Genomic DNA, 22134 nt, shown 5'->3' on the forward strand with positions numbered 1-22134 from the left:
GAACAGTAAACTCATCCCCTGATTAGCTGTGGCTGTGTGAAATGCAGTAGTTACATTCCAGTGGAGAGCATACAGATCCTGCCCAGATGGTGGTAAATCTTCAATGTTTCAATGTAAGCCAAGCATCAGGAGTACAATTTACTGGAAAGAGCTGCATGTTCTGAAATGAACGTGCGGTTTACAGAAACGGTACATTCCAAGGATTGGAAAACGACAAACATTGTAAAACAATCCTCAAAAATAGAGTTAAGCATCAGGGAGCTTCCACTACAGAACATCCTAAAATCAGCATCACCGGGACTTGTTGCCGTGATTATTGTCTTGCTGCAGGAAAAGGGTCCACTTTCCCCCTTTTTAAGCTAATTGGCATCTCACACTGGTGTTCTAATTTACTATGGACAAAACAAGCCAACAAAGTAAGTCAGCAAAAAGCGGTCTACAGCGATTACTGATTGGAACCAGGAGTGAGAGTTTCCATAATGTGATAATTATCATTGTTAACAGTTATCTGAAAACTCACTAACTTTATAATAATAATGCTCGCATTTGACATAGCGCTTTATCAGATCAGAAGGATGTCTCAATGCGCTTCACAAGATTACTATAAAAGTGAATTGAATGCATATTTGTAGGCTACTTGCGCTTCATGGGACATCAATGTCGAGTTTTATTTAGTGATTCTTGCCCAGAACGCCATAAGAAACGCCCTTCTCTTTTTGAATATAACAACAACAACTTGCACTTATGTAGCGCCCTCCATGCAGGGTAGCATCTCAGAGCGCTTGTTCCATGAGACCTTAAATGTCCACCTGAACAATACAACACATCCCCAGCACCGTACTGATGTCAGTTTAGATTATGTGGGTTCATGTACCGACATGAGACTTGAACCCACAATCTTGTGACTCAGAGGCGAGAATGTTACCAGTGAGCCACATTGATACTTTACAGTGTATCCTATGAAGTGCTTTGAAACGTACTTCTGAGGTGACTATAGCAAATGCAAAAACGGTGATTATTTTATCTCAGCACTTACTGACTTTTTGCAGCCGTACAACATATGTGCCACCCAACTTGCAACGGTCAACAAATTGAATAGCTGCTGACCTTACTTTAATTGCTGGTGATCTTTGATGGCCCAGGTTACAGATTACACTTGCACAAAGCTTGGGTGAGAATGTAAAAGGTGACCCTTAACTCTTGACCTTTCTTTCACTTAATAGTCAGCCCTCAATTTCAGATCTCCAATGAAGTCTTTGGTTCTTTTAGTTTTATGTCACCACGGAGACATCCAGTTCTTCTGTTCAACGCGTCATTAATGGACAAATGCAACTTTGGAATGAAGCAAAATGGAAAGTCTCCAGTGATCTTGAGCCACACTGAAAAATTAAACAGCCAGCTAAACAGAAAGTCAAAGCAGGCTTATTTTGCACTATTCTCCCGTTCTTCTTCCCTCCTAGAAAGAATATGTTTCATGGCCAGCCTTGTAACCGAAGTAACTAAACTCAAGTGAACTTGTGACTTTAAGGCTCCAGCATATTGTATTGTAGCTGCTAAAAAAAAAAGCCATCTTTCTCGCTGAGTCTTTATGGTGGGATTTTCCCCATTACAAATATTTAGTGACAGGAGATTGTTATTTATAGTGAACGCCCATTGTTTGACCCCTTTATATGTGTGTGTGTGTGTGTGAATGCACTTGTGAAGATACTTACCTTTGTTCAAATTGTGGCCTCACTTTAGACTCCTGGCAAGGCATTTTTCAAGAAAGAATCATTTTGAGTGGTGAGCAGGTTGTTGTTTGTGGCTGCACAGTGGGCTGGTGGTAATGAGACCACTCATGATACAATTCTTCCTTAGCAATGTGAAACCACAAGCGATGTGCAAGCAGCTTGGATCGGGCTTTCTAGGAGAGTGGGGGGATCAAGAAAAAAGTGCAATAGAAACCCGACTTTGTTTATTGCCTGTTTATTTCTCAGCGTGACCCAAGGTCACTAGATTCTGTCCATTTTTTGCTTCTTTCCAAAGTTGTATTTGTCCATCGCTGAAGAGTTGAACAGAACTGGATCATTAAGTTATCTACTGAACCATTCAAACTGGTAGATTCGATTAATTGGGTAGTAGTACCAGTTGGGGATTGTCAAATTTAAGTTCTGACTTTAATACTTTTACGATTCCTAAGGCTTTTGAGAGCTTTTCTTATATTAAGACACATTCAGAATTCACAGAAGCAGAACTGTGCCACTTTTGGATAACACATCTCATTTATATAGTTTAACAACACAATTTACTATATTATCATGAAGTCTCCTGCTACCCACCCAGGTCCATCGGAAGGTGGGAAGCACAAAGATTTGACACAGGATTTAGCCTGTTTAACTATAAGAAATTCATTGTCAGTCAGAGTGAATCAGTGGAATAACTTAAAAATAAACAAGGTCATAAATACCGTTTAAAAAGAATGACCCCTAGAAAGGAGTCCCAAAAGCTTGTTGAGGAATGAAGTGCTTGTAGGAAGTAGAAAATACTGTATCAGCTTTCACAACGATGCTAGAATTCTAAAACTGAATGCTTCTAGTCTCGGGAGTGCTTCCTCTCGAAGCAAAAGCTGATGGTTAACTGAAGAATGACAAATTCTGCTTTCCTACAGCCTAAATGTCCCGCTTTGATCTTGAAACACTGTGTCCAGCACTTCAACCGTGCATTATATTCAGGAATGACCTGAAACCTTGTCAAAATGAGAGATCTGAAACAAACTTCCATCTACTGATAAGGATTGATCGACAAGATTCAATTGTATTTAAACCATCCTTTGAATGCTTTGAGACTCTGGCAATACAAAGTGTTAAAGTGATGAGATCTTTATTGGATAAGTCAGACACTTTGGATATAGAAACTTGGAGTAACCCTTTGACTGACAAATACTGACAAATCGTGTATTGTAATGCATTTGTTGATTTTTCCCAAACTATGGTATCTCTAAGTGTGTCAGGTTAGTGCCAGAATTTGATACTTAAGATTGGCAAATGTGCATTCATAGACATAGCAAGAGTGAATACATCCATGATGTACATTTGATATCTTACATTCCGTGACGAGGTAAAACTTAAATAATGCCTTCACACTCGATTCCTTCATTGAATGACCAGTTTATGCTCTTGTTGGTGTTTATCATGCAGTTTGTTGTTGTATTTGGATTGGCGCAAGATCAATTGCACCTCAATTAAATTCATACCCCACTTGTTTCAACCCAAAAAAGGTTGAAAGCTTGTTTCTTAAATGATTAGTATTACTTTACAAGGAGAACATAATAATTTCAGAGTTTTGTAAACCAGCCACATTATTAAGAACAAAATTAGGCCAGTTCCCTGGACCTCTCAAAAGTTTGGAGGAGTAAAATTGCAGAACAGTTTTGCAAAGAGATGTCAGATCAAAGGAGAGATGAATGTGACTGCGAAATGAATGGTTTGTTTGCTTATGGTATGGTAGTAATATCTTTTGAACTGGAAAGCAGCACTGTATGTACAACATTGTTAATGGCTCCCAGCAAACAGTTGGGACTTGATGGTTTGCTGTAGAAGAAAGTACTAATGGAAACGGTTTGTGTAAGTAGACTGATAAGAACATGTTCATTCCTCAGGAGAAGCAGCAGCATGTTTCATTTCTACATTCAGTCTCAGGAGCATGAGTTGAATGAGATAAAGAAGAGTGTCCATGTATGGAGTCAGGATAGTACATAATTGCACTCTTTCATTTATTTTCAGCCGAAAGCCTCTAACACAAGTGTGTGTGCATTGAACTCTTCCCACTTTGTGTCTCTTTATGTAAGCAAGATGTGTAACCTAGCGATGTCTTTTGCCTTCCCACTTATGCTTGCATGTTTGTTCTCTTTCTCCATGACTGTGACTATCTCTCTAGCTGTCACTGTATATCAAGAGATTAATAAAATTAAGGTTTGGGAATTGTTTCACTAAGTATAGAAATGATTTGCGCCAGCAATTTCAGGCCTTGTTACTGAAATAAAACACTTCTGCCTTACATTGCTAAATCTCATACTGAAGGGAACAATTCATTTAGAATTTGGCATCCTTTAATTCATGCATTGCACTGGGCAATATGGATGTTAAGGATCCCATGGCACTATTCAAAAAGAGAAGGGACTTTCGCACAGTGCTCCAGCTAACATTCCCCCAAATAAAACTGGTCACTCACTAGTTGCAATGGTAACGACAACAACAACAATAACTTGTAATTACAATTCATGCAGGGTAATGTCTCGGATTGTGACTGAGATTCTGAAACATACTTATTGTCTATAAATGGCCCTGACCTCGACACTTATATCTCAAACACTGCCAACTACACAGCCAGGTAAATGTTTAAAAGCATTACTTTGATTTGATGGCATTGCAGTTTGAAGTACTTCATCTCCTTTGAAATCCTTACTCAAAAATAAATCTGAAGAGATTTTATTTGCCTCATATTGTGGATCACAGTATACGGTTACGTTTTTCTGCGCTTCAGCAAGCATTGCCAGGAATGAAAAACAAACCGTTGTGCGGTACATTCAGTAATAGACTTTACTAATTGAACCAACTCAATTTGACTGATCATATTGAGCTGGGTCCTTACGGAATGAATGCATTTAAGAACTGCAATATTATCGTTTGAATTGCAGGAATGCTTTAGATCTTGTATCTCAAGGTCCTGTAGCATATTGGTTAGAGCACTCTCCTCGCAAGCGATAGGACCCGAGTTCAGTTCCTGGGCAGGGCGAAACCATACTCCATATACCTTTGTTCCTACTTACACCTAGCAGTAAGTAGGAACCCAGTTGTTAACCGATTAGTGGATCACTTTCTGTGGGTAATAATCCTGTAAAATAATAATAATAAATTAATAATTAATAATTTAATCTCTCAATTTACGTTTGTTTGTGGGGCACTGCTGTGCGCAATTGGCTGCTGCACTTCAACCACAAAAATATACAGTCAATTCACTTTACAGTATATTCTGTGAAGCGCTTTGAGACATCTCAACGATGTGATAAGGTGCTCTATCAGATGTCAGGAGTATTATTATTATTAACGCAGATGTAAATTGGAAATGCATTGGATTTGTAGTTCCTTTGTACTGAGCGGCAGGTCTAAGTGCTGAGATGAAGGTAAGTCAAGAGCTGATCAAGACAGACAAAACCACTGCTTCTGCACCTGAAATTTCATTACATTTAGCATCCTGGCACTTAGAGTTAAAATCTAACGGGCTTAACTGCACTGCTCTCTGGCGTCTGCCAGTGTCACAGTGTCTGTGGGTGGCATCACAATGTTGAAATAGTGGTGCATTGCAACTTACAGATAACTCGCAGATATCTGCTGCAAACTCCTTCACCTAGACTGCAATGTAAGAGGAGAGTCGCATTCAATTTGGTGAATTCAGTTTGAATTAATTGGAAACAAAAACAATTCTCTGCGGTTCCTTATACTTTAAAATATGGGGCCCATTGTTATCCAACAGGTAACTACTGTCCCCCAGAAAGAAGTAAATGATTAATTAATTAAAAACACTGTTTATTTTGGGTGTAAATTATGTTAGTGAGGATTCCAGGGCTGTAAATTCATATTATTTTGTCTTGTATTTAATTTCACCATTAAGCATTTCCAGGCTGGATATGGCACTGGTTAGATGCAGGTTATTGCTCCCTTGCCTCTGCTGCTATATTACTTCAGCTTTTCTGCAGCATTGTGACATTTTCAGCTGTCCTTGTAACCCGTTGCAGGGAAGTTGACAATTTAGTGTCAATTAGTTTCAAATTACAGCCAGTTTTGTCCTGTGGACCGATGCCAGCTAGAAAAACAGCCCTAAGTCTTAGCGGAGTTTTGTTTGTCAGAGAAAGAGCAGACTTTATCCCATCAGGTCTGTGTTGTATTCAACGCCACATCTCAGAGGTGAAAGGATTGTGTTCAAACCCATTGCGCCACTGAATCCCCCCCTTCTTCCTGGTTAAATTGGTTTCAGGTTTTATTTTAAAAATGGTCAATTAAAAAAAATTCCTTTCTTTCTTTAGTTGTGTGCAGGAAGATACTAAAAATGTTTTTTTTACCAAAATGGTCTGAATCAGGTAACATTTTGAATAGGGAACAATTCCTGAATTGCTATTGATAGTTAAATGTTTTCTTTTACTGTTTGTGTTTAGTGGTGAGGTTGGGTCCATCAGCACAGTTGGGTCAGTTTACCCAATTGGGTAACAAGAAAACAACAAAACCTTTTTTTGTTTTGGGGGGAAATTGTGTAGTCCTGCAGTGTAATAATAATAATAATAATCCTTGCATTTGATATAGCGCTTTTCACGTCGGGAGGACGTCCCAAAGCGCTTCACAGAACACACAGTGTAAAGTGAATTGACTGTATATTTGTGGGCGAACGCGGCAGCCAATTGCGCATAGCAATGTCCCACAAACAGTCGTAGATTAAAAATGACCAATTTATTATTGTTTTGTTTTGGAGGGATTATTATTAGGGGTGTGGAGTAAGGAAACTTGCCCAAGGTTTCGCCCTGCCTGGAATTGAACTCAGGTCTCTCACTTGCAAAACGAGTGCTCTAACCACTGAGCTACAGGACTCCACAGTGTATTGTATGGAGCACTCGCCTTGGGACCTGGGTTTGTTTCCGTGGCAGGGCAAAACCTTAGGCAAGTTTCCTTACTCCACAAGCCTCCATTTACCAAGCAGTAAGTAGGAACCCGGTTGTTAGTCGATTGTTAGACGGATTGCTTTCCAGGGGTAATAATGCCTTAAAAAAATTATAATAAGATCGCTCAACCTCTGACTTTTTGTGGGACACTACTGTGTGCATTTGGCTACTGTGTTTCGCCCACAAATATTCACTTTACAGTATATTCTCGAAGCGCTTTGAAATGTCTCGAAGTTGTGATAAGGCGCTATATCAAATGCAAGGATTATTATTATTATTAACAACTTGCACTTGGAGGCCTTCATGCAGCATAACATCCTGGAACGCGAGTAGGGAGGATACCATAGGTGTGGTCGAAGAGACAGGTTGTTAAAGTGGGGTTGAAAGAGATACATATATATATATATATATACATACACACACGCCCGCGGGCTGGAAGTGGCCGGCGAGGCCGTCAAGAAACGCACCCCCCCCCCACCCCCACCCCCAGAACATTCACACAAGGCTCGGTAAAGCTCTGTTCAATCATACATGTGTTTTCAGCTTTTTCTTGATTGAATATTTCTTGATTTTTACATAAAATATACAACATATATTTTCACCCACAAAATATACAGTCAATTCACTTTATGGTATAGCATTTTGAGAAGATTCGGTGAATCATTGCTATATCAAATGCAATGATAAGGCGCTATATCAAATGCAATAATTATTATAAATCAACAAATATTCGATCGAGAAAATGTTTTTATTTTAAAATTTATTTTGTATATCAATAGAGAGGGGGAGGCAGACACAATGTGTGCGAGGCGGAGAAATAGAGGCAGGGAGTTCCAGAGATTAGGGGCGTAAGAACACCAAAATTACCAAATGGGAAATTAATTTTGTTCTCGCTGGTACCTTTAACGCTTGAACAGCTCGGTCAATATGTCATTTTTCTGAAACGAAGACAAAGAAACAGTCCCTCAGAAACAGACACAAAAACTCCCAAGTGCTGGAAATCTGAAATAAAATGCTGGAAATGTGCAGCAGGTCAATCAGCATCTGAAAGAGAAAGTCGAGTTACACTTTCAAAAGTGTTTAATTTACTGCAATGAAAAGTTATGGATTTTATTAACCCATAAATTTGGCTGACTGGAGGAAAATCTTTTAAATTCCAGACATGTTTGAGGTAGTTTTCATTTATTCTCCCTCATTAAAATCTCTTTTAAAGATGTGAATGAGAGCGTTATTTCTATCAATGCATTCAAGTGGAATACAATGTACAGCATCTGCAGGTAATGACAGGCATCGTTCTCAACAGTAAAATAAAAGCAGATCAAATCATATTTGACGTAATGATCCAACCTTCACTTTGGGGGAAAAAAAAGTCTGCAAGGCTCTTGTCAACTTGAGCTGTGTATTGTTTACAATTTTTTTTCTTCCCCACCCTTCAGTTTACACACAGTTTTAGGCCTGGTGGACATCTGGTTTTATTAATGTAATAAATTGTCTTTTTCTGTCAGTCATACAGTGAGAAATGAAAGGACATAATGCAGACTCGGGATGATGGATTATAAATCATTCAAGATTAAATTACAAGATAATTTGAAAACTTAACAGTTTGCATTTTGCAGTTGGGATTGTTTTGCAGACTTGCAGTTTTTTTATGACCATCTTGGATTTTATTAGCAGTTGTTGAGACATCTATCATGTCGTTCTTCTTCTGTTACCAGTGGGCACATTTTCACAGGAAGAAGAGTTGCACCATTGATGCCTGCATTAGCTGGTCCAAAAAGATTGCTGTATTTTCATTGACACACAGTGCATTACCATAATTGGCTTTTCTACATGATAGGACAGAGGAAATAATAATGTCATTTTATTTACAGCTGGAGTGTCCCTTTATGAGACTTCTCCAAGTTTCTGCCATGCTGCGTAGGTCAAATGACATCTTTTGATCAGTCCTGTCCAAAGATATCAAAGCTGAGTGGCATGTAATGGAGACCTAGTGACAAACCAAATCTAGAGAAGAAATAAGACTGCCAGTTTCCCATTAAACTGCCTGCTAAACAGCAGAGCTTCACCATGTCTGCTGCGAAACTACCCTGACCACCTAAATCAGTAGAGTGAAAGGAGACTGAATTGAACATTAGTACTGCAAATGACTGCAATGATTGCTGCAGCCCCAACCCCCCCCACATCCAAAAATCAGCCAGCAAACGGTGCGAGTTACAGTTCTACTGCTCTTATCCTATTTAATTTTTGTTCTGCTTCTTGCTGGTTTTCTGATCCGGTTTATTTAGGTTTGACATCAGCCAAATGGTGTAGCAGGATATCTCTGACAGATATTCTTATTGATTTAACAAGTAGCGCACTGGAGAAAAGACATTTCTTTTGAATACTTTTTATTCCCCCTCCTCCTCCCCCTCCTTCTCTACCCTCCACCAATCTGTTTTGTTCACAGTTGTGACTGTGTGTGATTTTAAAAATAAATAAAAATATTAACATTGACGGTCAGTTTCATTGAGGTCTTCTTGTGGACTGGGACGGTGTCTAGCGGTATCTTCTGACTAGTCTCTCAAGTGGCAACACAGGAGATCCTTTGTTCCCTCCCTCTCCCACAGTCTGTTTTCTTTTGCCTGGTTTGTGTTTATGAAAGCCCTGGGATTTTATTCTTTTTACATAATGCTGATTTTTTTTGTTTTGCTCCTCCTTCCCTCCATCCTCCTTATGCCAGTTTATTCTCAGTTTTATACTCTACCATCCAGCAATGATGAGAATAGATGCTGAAATGCGTGCTGTGGTGATTCGGATTCGCTGTGAGCCCCAGGCACGGTGGGCCTGGCGTCTTTGTCAGCCCAATCTCCTATGCCCTCAATAATGGAGCCAACTTGTGTTCTACCACAGTGTCACCTGTCTAGGTGAGCCATGCCGGTCGCTATGTGAAGTGACAGCAAGCTTTGAACGCGACCATCTTGGCTGACTTCTGTGGCGTGATCCATCTTGCAGAAATAACTTATCCGACAAGGTGATGTTTTTCACCATCTGATTGTTAAAATAATTACTGACCAGAATATTCTTGGTAAACTTGCAGCAGATGAGATCCACAGGCTTGTGCTTCAGAGAGAGGCAGAGAGTGCCTGCATTAGGAGTGCAATGTGAAAATATACTGATCTTTTGAACGGAACATGATTGGGAGGGAGCAGACTTGTGTCTCTCGATGGATGGAGGATTGCGAGAGGTTGCAGATGACTCTCGCAGTCTGGAGTTTCAGTGTTATATTTACAACCTTTAAACAAGAGTCTAGTTGGCGGCCCTCCATCCTGAGACATCAACGTTCACAAAAGCTTTTTGAAAGCTCTGAGGCATCTTGAGCACAGGTCTTCAAAGCTTCTCTTTCCCCCCCACTCCCCCCGCATCTCCCACCAACACACATCTTTGAATTGTCATTATTATGCAGGATTCAAACGCACTTCAGCTTTTTTTTATTGTCCTTGTAATATTTAAATAAAAGGATGTATAAGATTTTCTAAGAAATCAGAAGCTAATTAAAGGAGATGCATGATGCAAGTTCTATTTATCTGACGTGTTATGTTTGCTGCAGTTGAAAGGGATTAGAGTTACTGTTTCTTTGAAGACATTCTGTACAATCAGATCATATACTATGCTTGGCCCTCTGCCTTGATAACCCAGATGTTTCAACTAAACGTGATTTTTAATTTGTTAAATTAATTATTCCGTGGTAGGTTTATTTACCAAGAATATTCTGGTCAGTAATTATTTTAACAATCAGATGGGGTGGGAGGGAGACACAGACTCCACCAGATTCCTAGCTTCCACCAGGAAACTGTTTTGTAACCATAGAGAATTGTGGACCCTTGTTTGCACAGAGCTCTTCACAATAGTGACAAATACTGTACAATCTTTTCCCGTCTCAATAACTCCTTTACACTCTCCATTGCATTTCTTTCTTCTGCTGTTTTGGCTCATGCCAGGTTGTGCCTCTTTATTTGTTTAAACAAATTCATTGAAGCCTGTTTTATAAAATGTTTTCCCACTGATGCGTGTGCACTTCATTTGTAACGTAGGTGTAAATATCACCGATCTTCCAATTCCTCGTGGTATTAGCTCTAATACAACCCCGCCGGCTGTTTCTCATTCCCAGATACATATATGGTGTTTAACCTCAGCTTCTGTTGCTCCCGACAGGGTTTTCTTTAGAGGATAATATTTATTTTACACCGCCTAATACAGCATGAATAAAAGTGAGCTGAAGTTGAAATTGGGTATGTTTTTAATTAACTTTTTGACATGCTGAATATACTGAATGATTCTGGAGAAACCTTTGTAGTCTAATATTCCCTGCTCTACAAGCCTATGCCACCATGACTGAACATATAGGGGCTGTGCTAATAAAAGGGGTTAAAGCATATATGTTCCAGCATGCGTTTTGTTACAATTGTGGATATTTATAGCCCTCGTTCCCTTAATATTTATCCTGCTGATATGTCTCTTTTTGTCCAATTGGTTGATAATTCGTCTTTGCAGTAAATTCAGTGAAGCGCTTTCACACGTCCTTTTCAATGTGAAAGGTGTTATATCAAATGCAATGATAATTATTATAATATTGGAGAATGTTGTTTGTCAGAGTGAATTTTTTATAATGGCAGAAATAACTTTTTATTAAAAAGGAAACTCTCAGCTTTCGCTGACTCAAATTGAACCATCTGACTGTTCCAACTCCTTTTTAAATAATGTTGTCTCCTTGTTGAAGTATAGCATTACAGTAATGAAACCTATCAGTACTGTAACTGGATTTTTACATATTCTCTCCGGTGTGCTGGGATTCAAAATTCTGCAGCCACAGCTTTATAATTGCTTAATGAACGAGCGAATACGTTTCATTAAAAAGAAAATGACCACGAGTTGAAAGCAGTTCCATTTTAACCGCTTGCCGTGAAGGATGTTAGATTTAAATATTAAAAATATGCAAGGCCAGAATAAAATTATGAGGCTTGAGTATCTTCAGGTTAATCCCTTCTCTGACCCTTTATGTTAAGGAAATATCTTAGTGCAACAGCCTGTCCTCACAGTTCTGAGCATCTCTTCAAGTGGATTTATTTTTAGAATCGTTTATTGGATTGTTTTTTTTTGTCTGTACTGAAACATATTTTATGGACTGTGTTACAATGAAGAACCTTTCATTAATCTGCTCAAAGCAAGAATTAATGAAAAAATAAACCATAGTTTTTTTGATGGGCTAGGAAGTATCATTTTCAAATCTAGGTATAGAGAAATACTGCGCTGATGAAAGGGGGTGAAAATCAGTATTAAGCAACACAGTTGTTGTTGAGCAGTGATGGGCAGCAGTACTGAAGTGCTCTTCTGCATTTAAAAGGACTGCACATTTACCATTTCTGTCTGCTTAAAGCACTTCAAATGACCTCAAGTGGCTTTGTCTTATCTCCTTCATATGCAATACCGTACCTTTGTACAGTGCTAGTAAATCGATGTAAAAATTACAATGCTTCCAGTTTCACAGACAATAACACAAGAAGATAGTAAGAGGAAGCTCAGTGTTTGGCCCATAACCACTACGTAACTATCAATTGAATTAACAAATGTTATTCTGTATGAATAAAAGTCTTTATTTTGCTATCAATTATTGGTAAAACAATTTGCCGAACTTGCAATTTTCTGTATATACCGCACCTTGGTTTTCTTATTTTCCAACATGTTGCTGATTTCATTCAGAAAACTATTTCCTATTCATATGATTATCATTCAAATACTGTAGTCCTGAGATGCGCATGTTTCTATTGTATTTAGCATACGGACAGTACAGTTAACCCATTGATTTTCAACTTGTGAAAAATTGTGCATCTAAAAAAATATGGGTTGAAGAACTTCGATTTTTATAGCGCCATATCTTGTCAAAATGTCATGAGGTAATTGAGGGCAAGTGTAGTGACTATTTTTGTAGGCAAATAGTTTCCTTGTAACAAAATGTGCAACATATTCTGAATATTGCTTAGCTTGTGTCCTTTCAGTTTGTTTTTGTGGACTATTACTATTTTGTTGAAACAATCTTGGCTTTACCATTAGCAGTCTGATCTTTTGATCATGGAGAGTTCAGACCTCAAAGAACGATCCCATCTTATCTTTGTTAAGAATATATGACACTTCAGTGTAAAAAAGAATCCTTGTTAAATGGATATCTCTCTTAAATGCATAATTCGGCTCTGTGCACAAGGAATGCATTTAGCAAAGATACACTATTACAGATATGTCCAGTTTAATTAGGCGATAGCACATTTCAACAGTGTTTGAGGATGGCAGCACATCTGTCTGCTCAGCAAATGAAAAGACTTATAGACAAGATGGGACTTGATTTAAAAATGTTTTAAAAACACGCAATACAGTTAATTTCTCAGCACAGAGTAGAAATCGTCCCTAAATTATAATTAATATTGGGGGACAGTGTACACTTACTATTTTGTTGAAACAATCTTGGCTTTACGATTAGCATTCTGATCTTTTGATCATGGAGAATTAAATGGTAATTCAATCAAATGAAATTGCCTACTCCTCTCTATTATATTGCCGTATTATATAAAATTTCAAACCATCTTCGTCCTATTGGATGTGGGGGTGGAGGGGATGGGAAGAAAGACAGAGTCCATCAGTCATACAGCGTGACATGATTGGAATTGTACAGAGTAAATAACTTACTTTCTTGTGAACATTAAACCCCCCCTTAAAAAAAATTGGAGTTTTTACTATCAGTTGAAATATGTTTGCCCACAAAACACACGGTCACTGAACTGTACCGTATGTTCTAATAATACGGGCGCCGAGACGCTACCAAGCATCTGGCTATATAAATGCAAGTTGTTGTTGTACCCTGTGAAGTGCTCAGGGATAGTCTCCCAACATGAAACGTGCTATTCCAAATCTAAAGATTATTATTAAATAAATATATTTTTTGCAGTGCTTTATCAATCGTCTGCCGCGTAAAGCACAAGCTCATTAATGCTCCATTTGTAGTATTAATAATACTCTCACTTCACTAACACCTTGTTCTTCTGTTGTCCACTTTGTGTGGCTTAACTGCATCTTAATCTGCATTACACACGAAAGTGTACCACGTGACGAATGCTTGTTTTTAATCGCATCCCCTTGAGCTTTCTGTAACAGAATAAAAATACTTGAGAACTTTTATTTTCATCTTTTATTCGCGTGTTGTAAATTAGAACATGCCTGTGTAAATTTATTGGAAGCCTCTTTCACAATAATGTTACCACAAATTTACGGGACCTAATTTTTACAGACAGCGGGTCTGTTTTTCCATCTTCAGTGCCAGTGCAATACTGAAATGTTCAGCATTTTACCTGCACAAAATAGGCTTTATATGGACATGTTTGCATATCACCCGCCGGAAACATTTTGTGCTGCATGGGGAATGAGGGGTGTCATGACACTGGGAGCTGAAAAATAGCAATAACATATTGTCACAAGAGAGATTTAGTACGGTCTTTCTCATCATTTTGAAAGATGACCTGAAGAAGCGGTGCAATGCAAACAACTGGGAGAGGCGGGAGGTATCCTGTTTCAAGATCCTAGATTTGATACATGTTTTCTCTGGGGTGCCCAGTGCTTCTTCCCCCTCAACATACATACACCCACATACATCCCCACAATCTCTTTGGGGGTGGGGTGGTCACTGTCACACAGCTAACAATAAAGAAAGGATGCAGGTTCAGGGTTGAAAAGGACGATTTCAACAACAACATGCATTTATATAGCGCCTCTCATACAGTGTAGGGTGGAAGAGCGCTTGAGAAGGATACGGCACTCATTTTAAAAAATGGCTTGATGCTACGATGGGAATACTGTAGGGTGGGTTATTGTGGATCAGCTCAAATGGACAGAAGGGCCTTCTTAAGTCCCATCCAAGCCAATCTTAAGATCTTGTGATCTCGGGAAGTACAGTGATACAGTGCTCGATCGCCCATTGCCAACTGATCTCAGAAGCAACATTGCTCAAGATGTCCATGACCATCTGCCATCTGTTACCTGAGCTGGAATGCTTCGCTCGGGAGACCATTGCAAGGGAGGAACATCAAATAAATCAAAGTTTAAATGTCTAGCTTTCAATTTCAAGAGTCCTTATTTAAAATAATTTAACTCTGAGGATTGTCTCCATGTATCCTTGCTACACGACACACATTATTGCCAGTGGTACATACCAGTGCTGAAAGCTGTGTCAGCACCACAGCTCTCTTAATACAATAGCTTTGATTTTGTTCCCCCTTAGCCTACTTTAAGGGGGAGGAAGTGCATACCACCAGTTTGTAACATGAAATAATCCTGCTCACTTAGCAATTATTTGCAACTCCCACTCAATAAATCATTCTGCTTTCCCTATCCTGTTACCTGAAGCTGAAGCATATCAGAAAAGTAAAATAAACTTTCTTTCTAATAAGTATATTCAAAAATTGCAGTGAAAGTTAAAGTAGTTCTGACCTATGAATAAAATATTAAAATTAACATTGGGTTGCTAGTGAATATCTCTAGTAGATAATATAATTTTTTATTGTGCATATTTGCAGCTTTACGCAAACTCCACTATATAATCAGTGTATGCTATTGTAGTTAACCTCGGTTAAAAATGTATTTATCTTTTATTTTAAGGTTTTAACCTTGTGTCTCTGATTAGCTCACTTAACAAAATCACCACTTATGGTACCATCAAGCCATAGGAATTTACGGCACAGAAGAAGGCCAATTGTCCCATCGTGAAATAGTGGCTCTTCCCCACACCACTGCAAGTTACACCTTTTTTGAAAGCTAAAATGCATTCTGTTTTGATTATTGCGCCCGGCACCCAGTGGAATCAAATAGAAGCATAAAGACCAAGAAGGTGCCAGGTCCCTAATCGGCCCAAATTCAGAAGCCGGTTTTCTATACATCTTAAAAAGAACCAGGTTCCAAATTAATCTCTGCTGAGCTAACTAATGGCAGTAAGAGAGCTGCATTTATCCTCAGTTATCTCTGGGTTAGGGAAGGAAAAGAGTAATCTTGGTTTTCCTAGGCCCGAAATTCTACCAAGTCCTAGCTTGTAAGGTCGTTTCACCTTAACATTAAAGGTCATATTGTGAAAATTCTTAAATTCTGCCCAAATTCAGAAGCCAGTGTTCTATACATCTTAAAAAGTACTGGGTTCCAAATTAAGATTAAATTTAAGAATTTTGCATCATTTTAGCAATTTCGGGCTTCCCATCTTCAAGTATTGTGACCTCCAGAAAGGTCCAAATGTGTGGATGTTCAGTGATGTTCAGATTGTGTTTGGAGCATGTGGATGTTTAGTAATGAGCAGACTGCAAGCTGGCACTTGGCACCGAGGCTCAACCATGAGGAATGGTCATTTGGAAGAGATATCAGAGTGCTCCGGGTGCAGATAGAACCGCACACCTGTATGAATCCATGCCCTCAGGAGAGGAGGGAAAAAGAAAAATATTTTGATCCTAATTATCTTCTCGTAAAACCTCTTTGACTTTACTCCGTGGCTCCTACCTGAGAGAGTGGGGAAGGCGATGTATGGCAGGCAAGTGCTGGTGGAGAAGGAACAGTGATTGTGAATGCCATTCTCTAGCGAGCCATTAGGGGGCGTTGAAGTAGAAATCTGATTCTTTCACTAACATTGGTTAAACACACTGTGATGGCAAAAGCTTCACCTTGACCTGAAAAACTCAAGCCATTTCCAATACGAGCAGGCAATGGGAGTGGCCACGATCATAGCAGCTAGAACAGCAATGGTGGCGGAGCAGGTTATGACCGGCACCAGGCTGTGATGTTCTTTCTGATCACACAGTTGACATTAGCCTTTTCCAACAAATGAACTCCAACCGTAAATGCCCTTTGAGTCTGTGGTGGATGGCAATGCACCAAGTGTGTCACCCCACAGATAATAAACCTTGCATTTAACACATCATCTGTAAGATCAAAAGGTCTGAAAGTACTTTAACAGGTAATTGGTGTCAAATGAAGTGACTGCTTATTTGTAGACGAACGTGGTAGACGATTTACGCACAATGAATGCTTTATTCTTTCGAGCAGGAAGATGTCCCTGTTCTTGCCTGCCTTAACTCGTTTTATTAATTTGTGGATTTTATTTTTCAGCGTACGTTCCTGAGGAAGAGCTGCAGGCAGCGGAGCTAAATGAAGAAGATTTGCAGGACGATGAACTGCCCGGAGATATCCCGGATGGTGAGTTTATGTGCCCGAGGAAGAAGAGAACAAAGAAGTGCACAGTTACCAGAACTCTCCCGCCAGCACGCCAAACCACCTAGATCCTGGCTATGGGTCACCAGCCAGCGACACCAGTGACCAGCTGGCTGACTTCCGAAGTACCTCCTCCAAGGATGGCCAAGAGAAGGACGACAGTCTCACAGCCTCCGATAGTTTAACTCAGATGAAAGCGGCCTATTCCAATCTTTTGTCAGGCTCATGTTGGTCAAACCTTTGCCTTGACCTGAAAAACGCGAATCAAGCCAGTACCAGTACAAGCAGCAACGGGAGCAGCCACAACGGGAGCAGCCAAAACAGCAATGGCGGAGCAGGTTATGACTGGCACCAGGCTGCATTAGCCAAAACTTTACAGCAAACCTCTTATGGATTACTGCCAGAGCCCAGCCTTTTCAGCACGGTGCAGCTTTATAGGCAAAGTAGTAAGCTCTTTGGGTCTGTGTTCACTGGAGCCAGCAAGTTCCGCTGCAAGGATTGTAGCGCTGCCTACGACACTCTTGTGGATCTGACCGTACACATGAACGAGACCGGTCACTATCGGGACGATAACCAGGACAAAGACTCAAACAACCCCAGGAAATGGTCAAAGCCCCGGAAGCGCTCCCTCATGGAAATGGAGGGAAAGGAGGATGCGCAAAAGGTATTGAAATGCATGTACTGCGGTCACTCATTCGAGTCATTGCAAGATCTGAGTGTTCACATGATAAAGACTAAGCATTACCAGAAAGTGCCTCTAAAAGAACCGGTGCCAGCCATTACGTCAAAACTTATCCCTCCCACCAAAAAGAGAGTCCAGGACGCTCAGCCTTGCTCGCCAGAGTCTGGTCTCAATGCACCAGGGATCACAATTACCGAGTCGGGTGCCGGTCAGAAATCTGGCAACCCGTACGTGACTCCAAACAACCGTTACGGTTATCAGAATGGCGCCAGCTACACGTGGCAGTTCGAGGCTCGCAAAGCCCAAATCCTGAAGTGTATGGAGTGCGGCAGCTCGCACGACACCCTACAGCAGCTGACCACTCACATGATGGTGACCGGACACTTTCTGAAAGTCACCAACTCAGCCTCAAAGAAAGGCAAGCTGCTGGTGTTCGACCCGGTGATCGAGGAGAAGATCCAGTCCATACCTTTGCCGCCAAGCACTCCAACAAGGGTCCTGCCACCCATTCTTCAAGCCAAGCCTGAGCCTCCAGCTCTCATGGTTGTTGAGACGAAGAAAGAGCGTGAGCAAGAGCCAGTCGAGGAGACCAGTGAAAGCAAAAAAGAGATCAAAGAAGAAAAAGACGACTCGGTGGAAAAGTTTGAGCCGACATCACATTATCAGTACCTGCGGGAAGAGGATCTGGATGAAAGTCCCAAAGGTGGAATAGATATACTGAAATCCCTGGAGAACACAGTTACCACGGCCATCAATAAGGCCCAGAATGGTGCCCCTGCCTGGGGAGGCTACTCTAGCATTCACGCAGCGTATCAGCTGTCTGGGGTAGTCAGACCCTTTCAAACAAACCCCCACAATATTCAGGTGACCCCATTCTACGCTAATAGTATGAAGCTACTGCCTTCTGAGCTCCAGTCAGTAGTGGAGACTTCAGACAGCCATTCTCCACCACCTCAGAAAAACAACGTTCATGCCATGGAGGAGCTGGTTGAGAAGGTGACGGGGAAAATGGCCATTAAGCCAGAGGAAAAACCTGCAGAGAAGGAGACACTGGCCACAGTCTCAAATAAAACAACCTGTGACTCATTATCTGTGAGTGTTAGGGAGCTCAAGGACTCCCCCAAAGCTGATGACCATGACAAGTCAAGACCATTGAAGAAAGCACCTGATGGGGAGGAAGTGAAAGTGAAGAAGGAAGCTATTTCTGAAGACCCTTCTCTGAATGGAACCGAATGTTTAAAGTCAACAATTAGCAATGGCTGTAACAGTATGGCAATTATTACAGACCATTCACCCGAGTCACCATTTGTCAATCCACTTAGTGCACTACAGTCAATTATGAACACACATTTGGGCAAGGCTGCCAAGCCACTGAGCCCCAGCCTAGATCCATTGGCTATGTTGTACAAAATAAGCAACAGTGTGTTAGACAAGCCCATCTTTCCTGCCACTCAGGTCAAACAAGCAGATATTGTAGATCGATACTACTATGAAAATAATGATCAGCCAATAGACTTAACAAAATCAAAAAGTAACAAAAAGCTTATTTCAGCCATGACTGAAACCATATTATCTTCGTCACGTGAAAATGCTTTGTTGGACATATCTGACATGGTGAAGAACTTGACTGGGCGTTTGACGCCAAAGTCATCAACCCCATCAACTGTGTCAGAAAAGTCCGAAGCAGATGTTAGCAGCTTTGAGGATGCCTTAGAAGATGTATCTCCAATACAGAAGAGAAAGGGCAGGCAATCCAACTGGAACCCTCAGCATCTTCTAATACTCCAGGCTCAGTTTGCAGCTAGCTTACGGGAATCTTCTGAAGGCAAATATATTATGTCAGACTAAGCCTACACGAGCGGGTGCATATTTCAAAGTTTACTGGTCTTTCCATGACCACAATAAGTCACTGGTTGGCCAATGTAAAGTATCAGTTGAGAAGGACAGGTGGAACTAAATTCCTTAAGAACTTAGATACAGGTCACCCCGTTTTCTTCTGTAATGATTGTGCCTCTCAGTTTAGGACTCCTTGCTCCTATGTAAGCCATTTGGAATCTCACTTAGGTTTTTCCTTGAAGGACCTCTCAAAACTGTCAGTAGATCAGATTCGAGAACAACAGGCAATGTCGAAGATCATACCAAATAAGTCACTGAGTTCACTTGGGATGTCAGAGGAGGATGCAAGCTCCACATTCCAGTGTAAAATGTGCAACCGAACTTTTGGGAGCAAACATGCAGTCAAACTGCACCTTAGCAAAACACATGGCAAGTCTCCAGAAGACCATCTGCTGTATGTAACTGAATTTGAAAAACAATAGCATCCAGGTAAGCAGATGTGTAACTGATCACATACTGATATATACTGTAAAATAATTCATTTAATAGACTCAATGGGGCATAACAGAAGACTCTAGGATGATTTTTCCTTAACTGAACATTTCCTGATATGCTGTGCACTTGTTTTACTTTTCTGTTCTCTTCATAACAATAAACCTCCAGAGAATCAAAAGTACTACTAAATGTATTTATTGCTATAAGCCCACTGCCTCATGTCCATCTGTGCCACGTGGACCTGGAATCCCAGGTTCAAATTCCATCTGTGTGTTGAGGTGGCTGGTCTCTGCCAGGGCAATAGTAAGGATGCTGCACTTGGTTTATGGAGGTGGGGAAAAATCAGCCAAGGTTCTTGCTCATTACTTGAATCCAATGATCCATTCATTGATCCCTGCATGTGTATGGAGATCGGATAAAGACAGGATTGAGCAGGGCCTCAATGCCTCCCTGGTTGAATATTCTGCCCATATTCAGCATGTAGGCTGATACCTTAAGTTGCTCTTCAATGCCTCATCACTTTGGTGAAGTTTTGGGGAGCAGATGGTTCCATAATGCTGTACAGAAACTGCTTTCAGGAGAGGAAAGAAAGAGAGAATATTATAGGAGGAATTTGTTTTGCTTATCGTCTTTTCCTGTAATAACAAATTATACGATGTCAGGCAACAAAGACATAGCCACATGTTATGAAACAGAACTTTATTTGTTTTGTTTCAGGTGAAGACATATTTAAGATGGGTTATATGTTTGGGAGAGAAAACAAAATGCACATTCACATAAAAAACAATGTAGTTGGTGCACTTAAATTTATATTCTCCTAAACTTTGAACTGGAAGGAATTGCTGTCAGGATTATTCCATTATAACAACTGCAATTCAGTTAGGAAGCAAGAAATCACTTAAGCTAAACCTGTATTTTACATGATGAGCTCCACATTGTAGTTTATTTGGTGAACGGTAAATGTTTTTGGAGAATATCTTAAGTACTGTAGTAGAACTCAGTGTGTGTAAGTGCGACTGTAAAGCAGGTTGCATGCATTCTACTGTTTCAGATTAACTGAAAGTCTCTTGGGTATTTTATTTTAAATGTCGTAAAGCCCAAAAGAAATGAATTTCTTTGAATTTTCTATTGTTCAGTGTTGAAAATTAAAATGTGTGGAATCTTGGAATAGTTCTTAAATCAATCTCCCCTCTAAATAAATCACTGGAAATGATTGGTTTCATTCTTTGGCAATGGAGGGTTTATTTTACCCGATCGTGAAAAAAAATTCTTTAACCTTACGTCTGTATAATAGGGTTTCCCAACATTAAGGTGCAATGAAAAGATGGCTAATTTTAGCGATTAGTAAATGATTATCCCTATTGAGTAAAAATGCTGCTGAAGTTCTCCAAAAATTAGCTTTTTTTATAATGCATAAATTATGTCAATGTAGAATTTTAAAGGTAGATTATGATGGGTTTAATTGTGATAATCATGCGTAAACACATGTGTACATGGGGAATGAAATATGCCCTTAAGTATGTAATTAACAACTGATGAAAAGGATTATAGAATCATCTGTAACCTTTCTCATTGGTTAATTGCATGGTTTAAGAGCACCTGGGAGTTCACCTGTACACACAGTTTACACATGGTTTGCACATCATTTACACAGTTTGCAAATTGGACCTTGGTGTCACTTTTACCCAGATAAATTAAGCAAAAGAAAACATTTTGATTTCAGGTACAATTTTGGCTTATACAGCTGTCAAATAACAAATGCTTATCCTGGTTCAAAGGAAATATAATCGTGTCGGTGGAGTGTGTTAACTGTAGTTCTGTTTGTGATGTTGTATCACTTTATTTGCAGCTGTAGCACAAGTGTGCAAAGCGATTCAAAAGTTGAACAGGTGAAGGCCAGTCTAATTTATAGTATTTAAAAAAATACGCACAGACTAATTACACAATTCACTTTAGGCTTCAACTGTGAAGTCAATTTAGCTGCATTGTTTCAGATCTTTAAGCTCAAACGTTATGACTCCCACTTTGTGACAGTAAAACCAAGTGGTCGGTCTGAAGATGAGTCCAAGGCTTGACGAGGTTTTCGGCAATATAATGTCATTCTTGCACAGTCTGTGTTAAAGCCATGCTCTCTCTGCGGTTCTCTGACCGTGATTGACACTTGGTG

General features: G+C 39.9%; 1 protein-coding gene across 1 annotated transcript in view; it reads left to right on the forward strand.

Annotated features, from left to right (window-relative positions):
* Positions 1-20131, forward strand: part of LOC103183219 (teashirt homolog 1) — a 64360-nt gene extending 44229 nt beyond the window's left edge. The window contains 3 exon segments of the mRNA XM_042332374.1: positions 16853-16948; positions 16951-19479; positions 19482-20131. Of these exon segments, the coding sequence (XP_042188308.1) occupies positions 16853-16948; positions 16951-19479; positions 19482-19954 (3098 nt within the window). The 3' untranslated portion in view covers positions 19955-20131.
* Positions 20132-22134: the final 2003 nt, after the last annotated feature.

This window comes from Callorhinchus milii, unplaced genomic scaffold (assembly GCF_018977255.1).
Source record: "Callorhinchus milii isolate IMCB2004 unplaced genomic scaffold, IMCB_Cmil_1.0 Scaffold2, whole genome shotgun sequence".
In the NCBI taxonomy this organism is placed as follows: Eukaryota; Metazoa; Chordata; class Chondrichthyes; order Chimaeriformes; family Callorhinchidae; genus Callorhinchus; species Callorhinchus milii.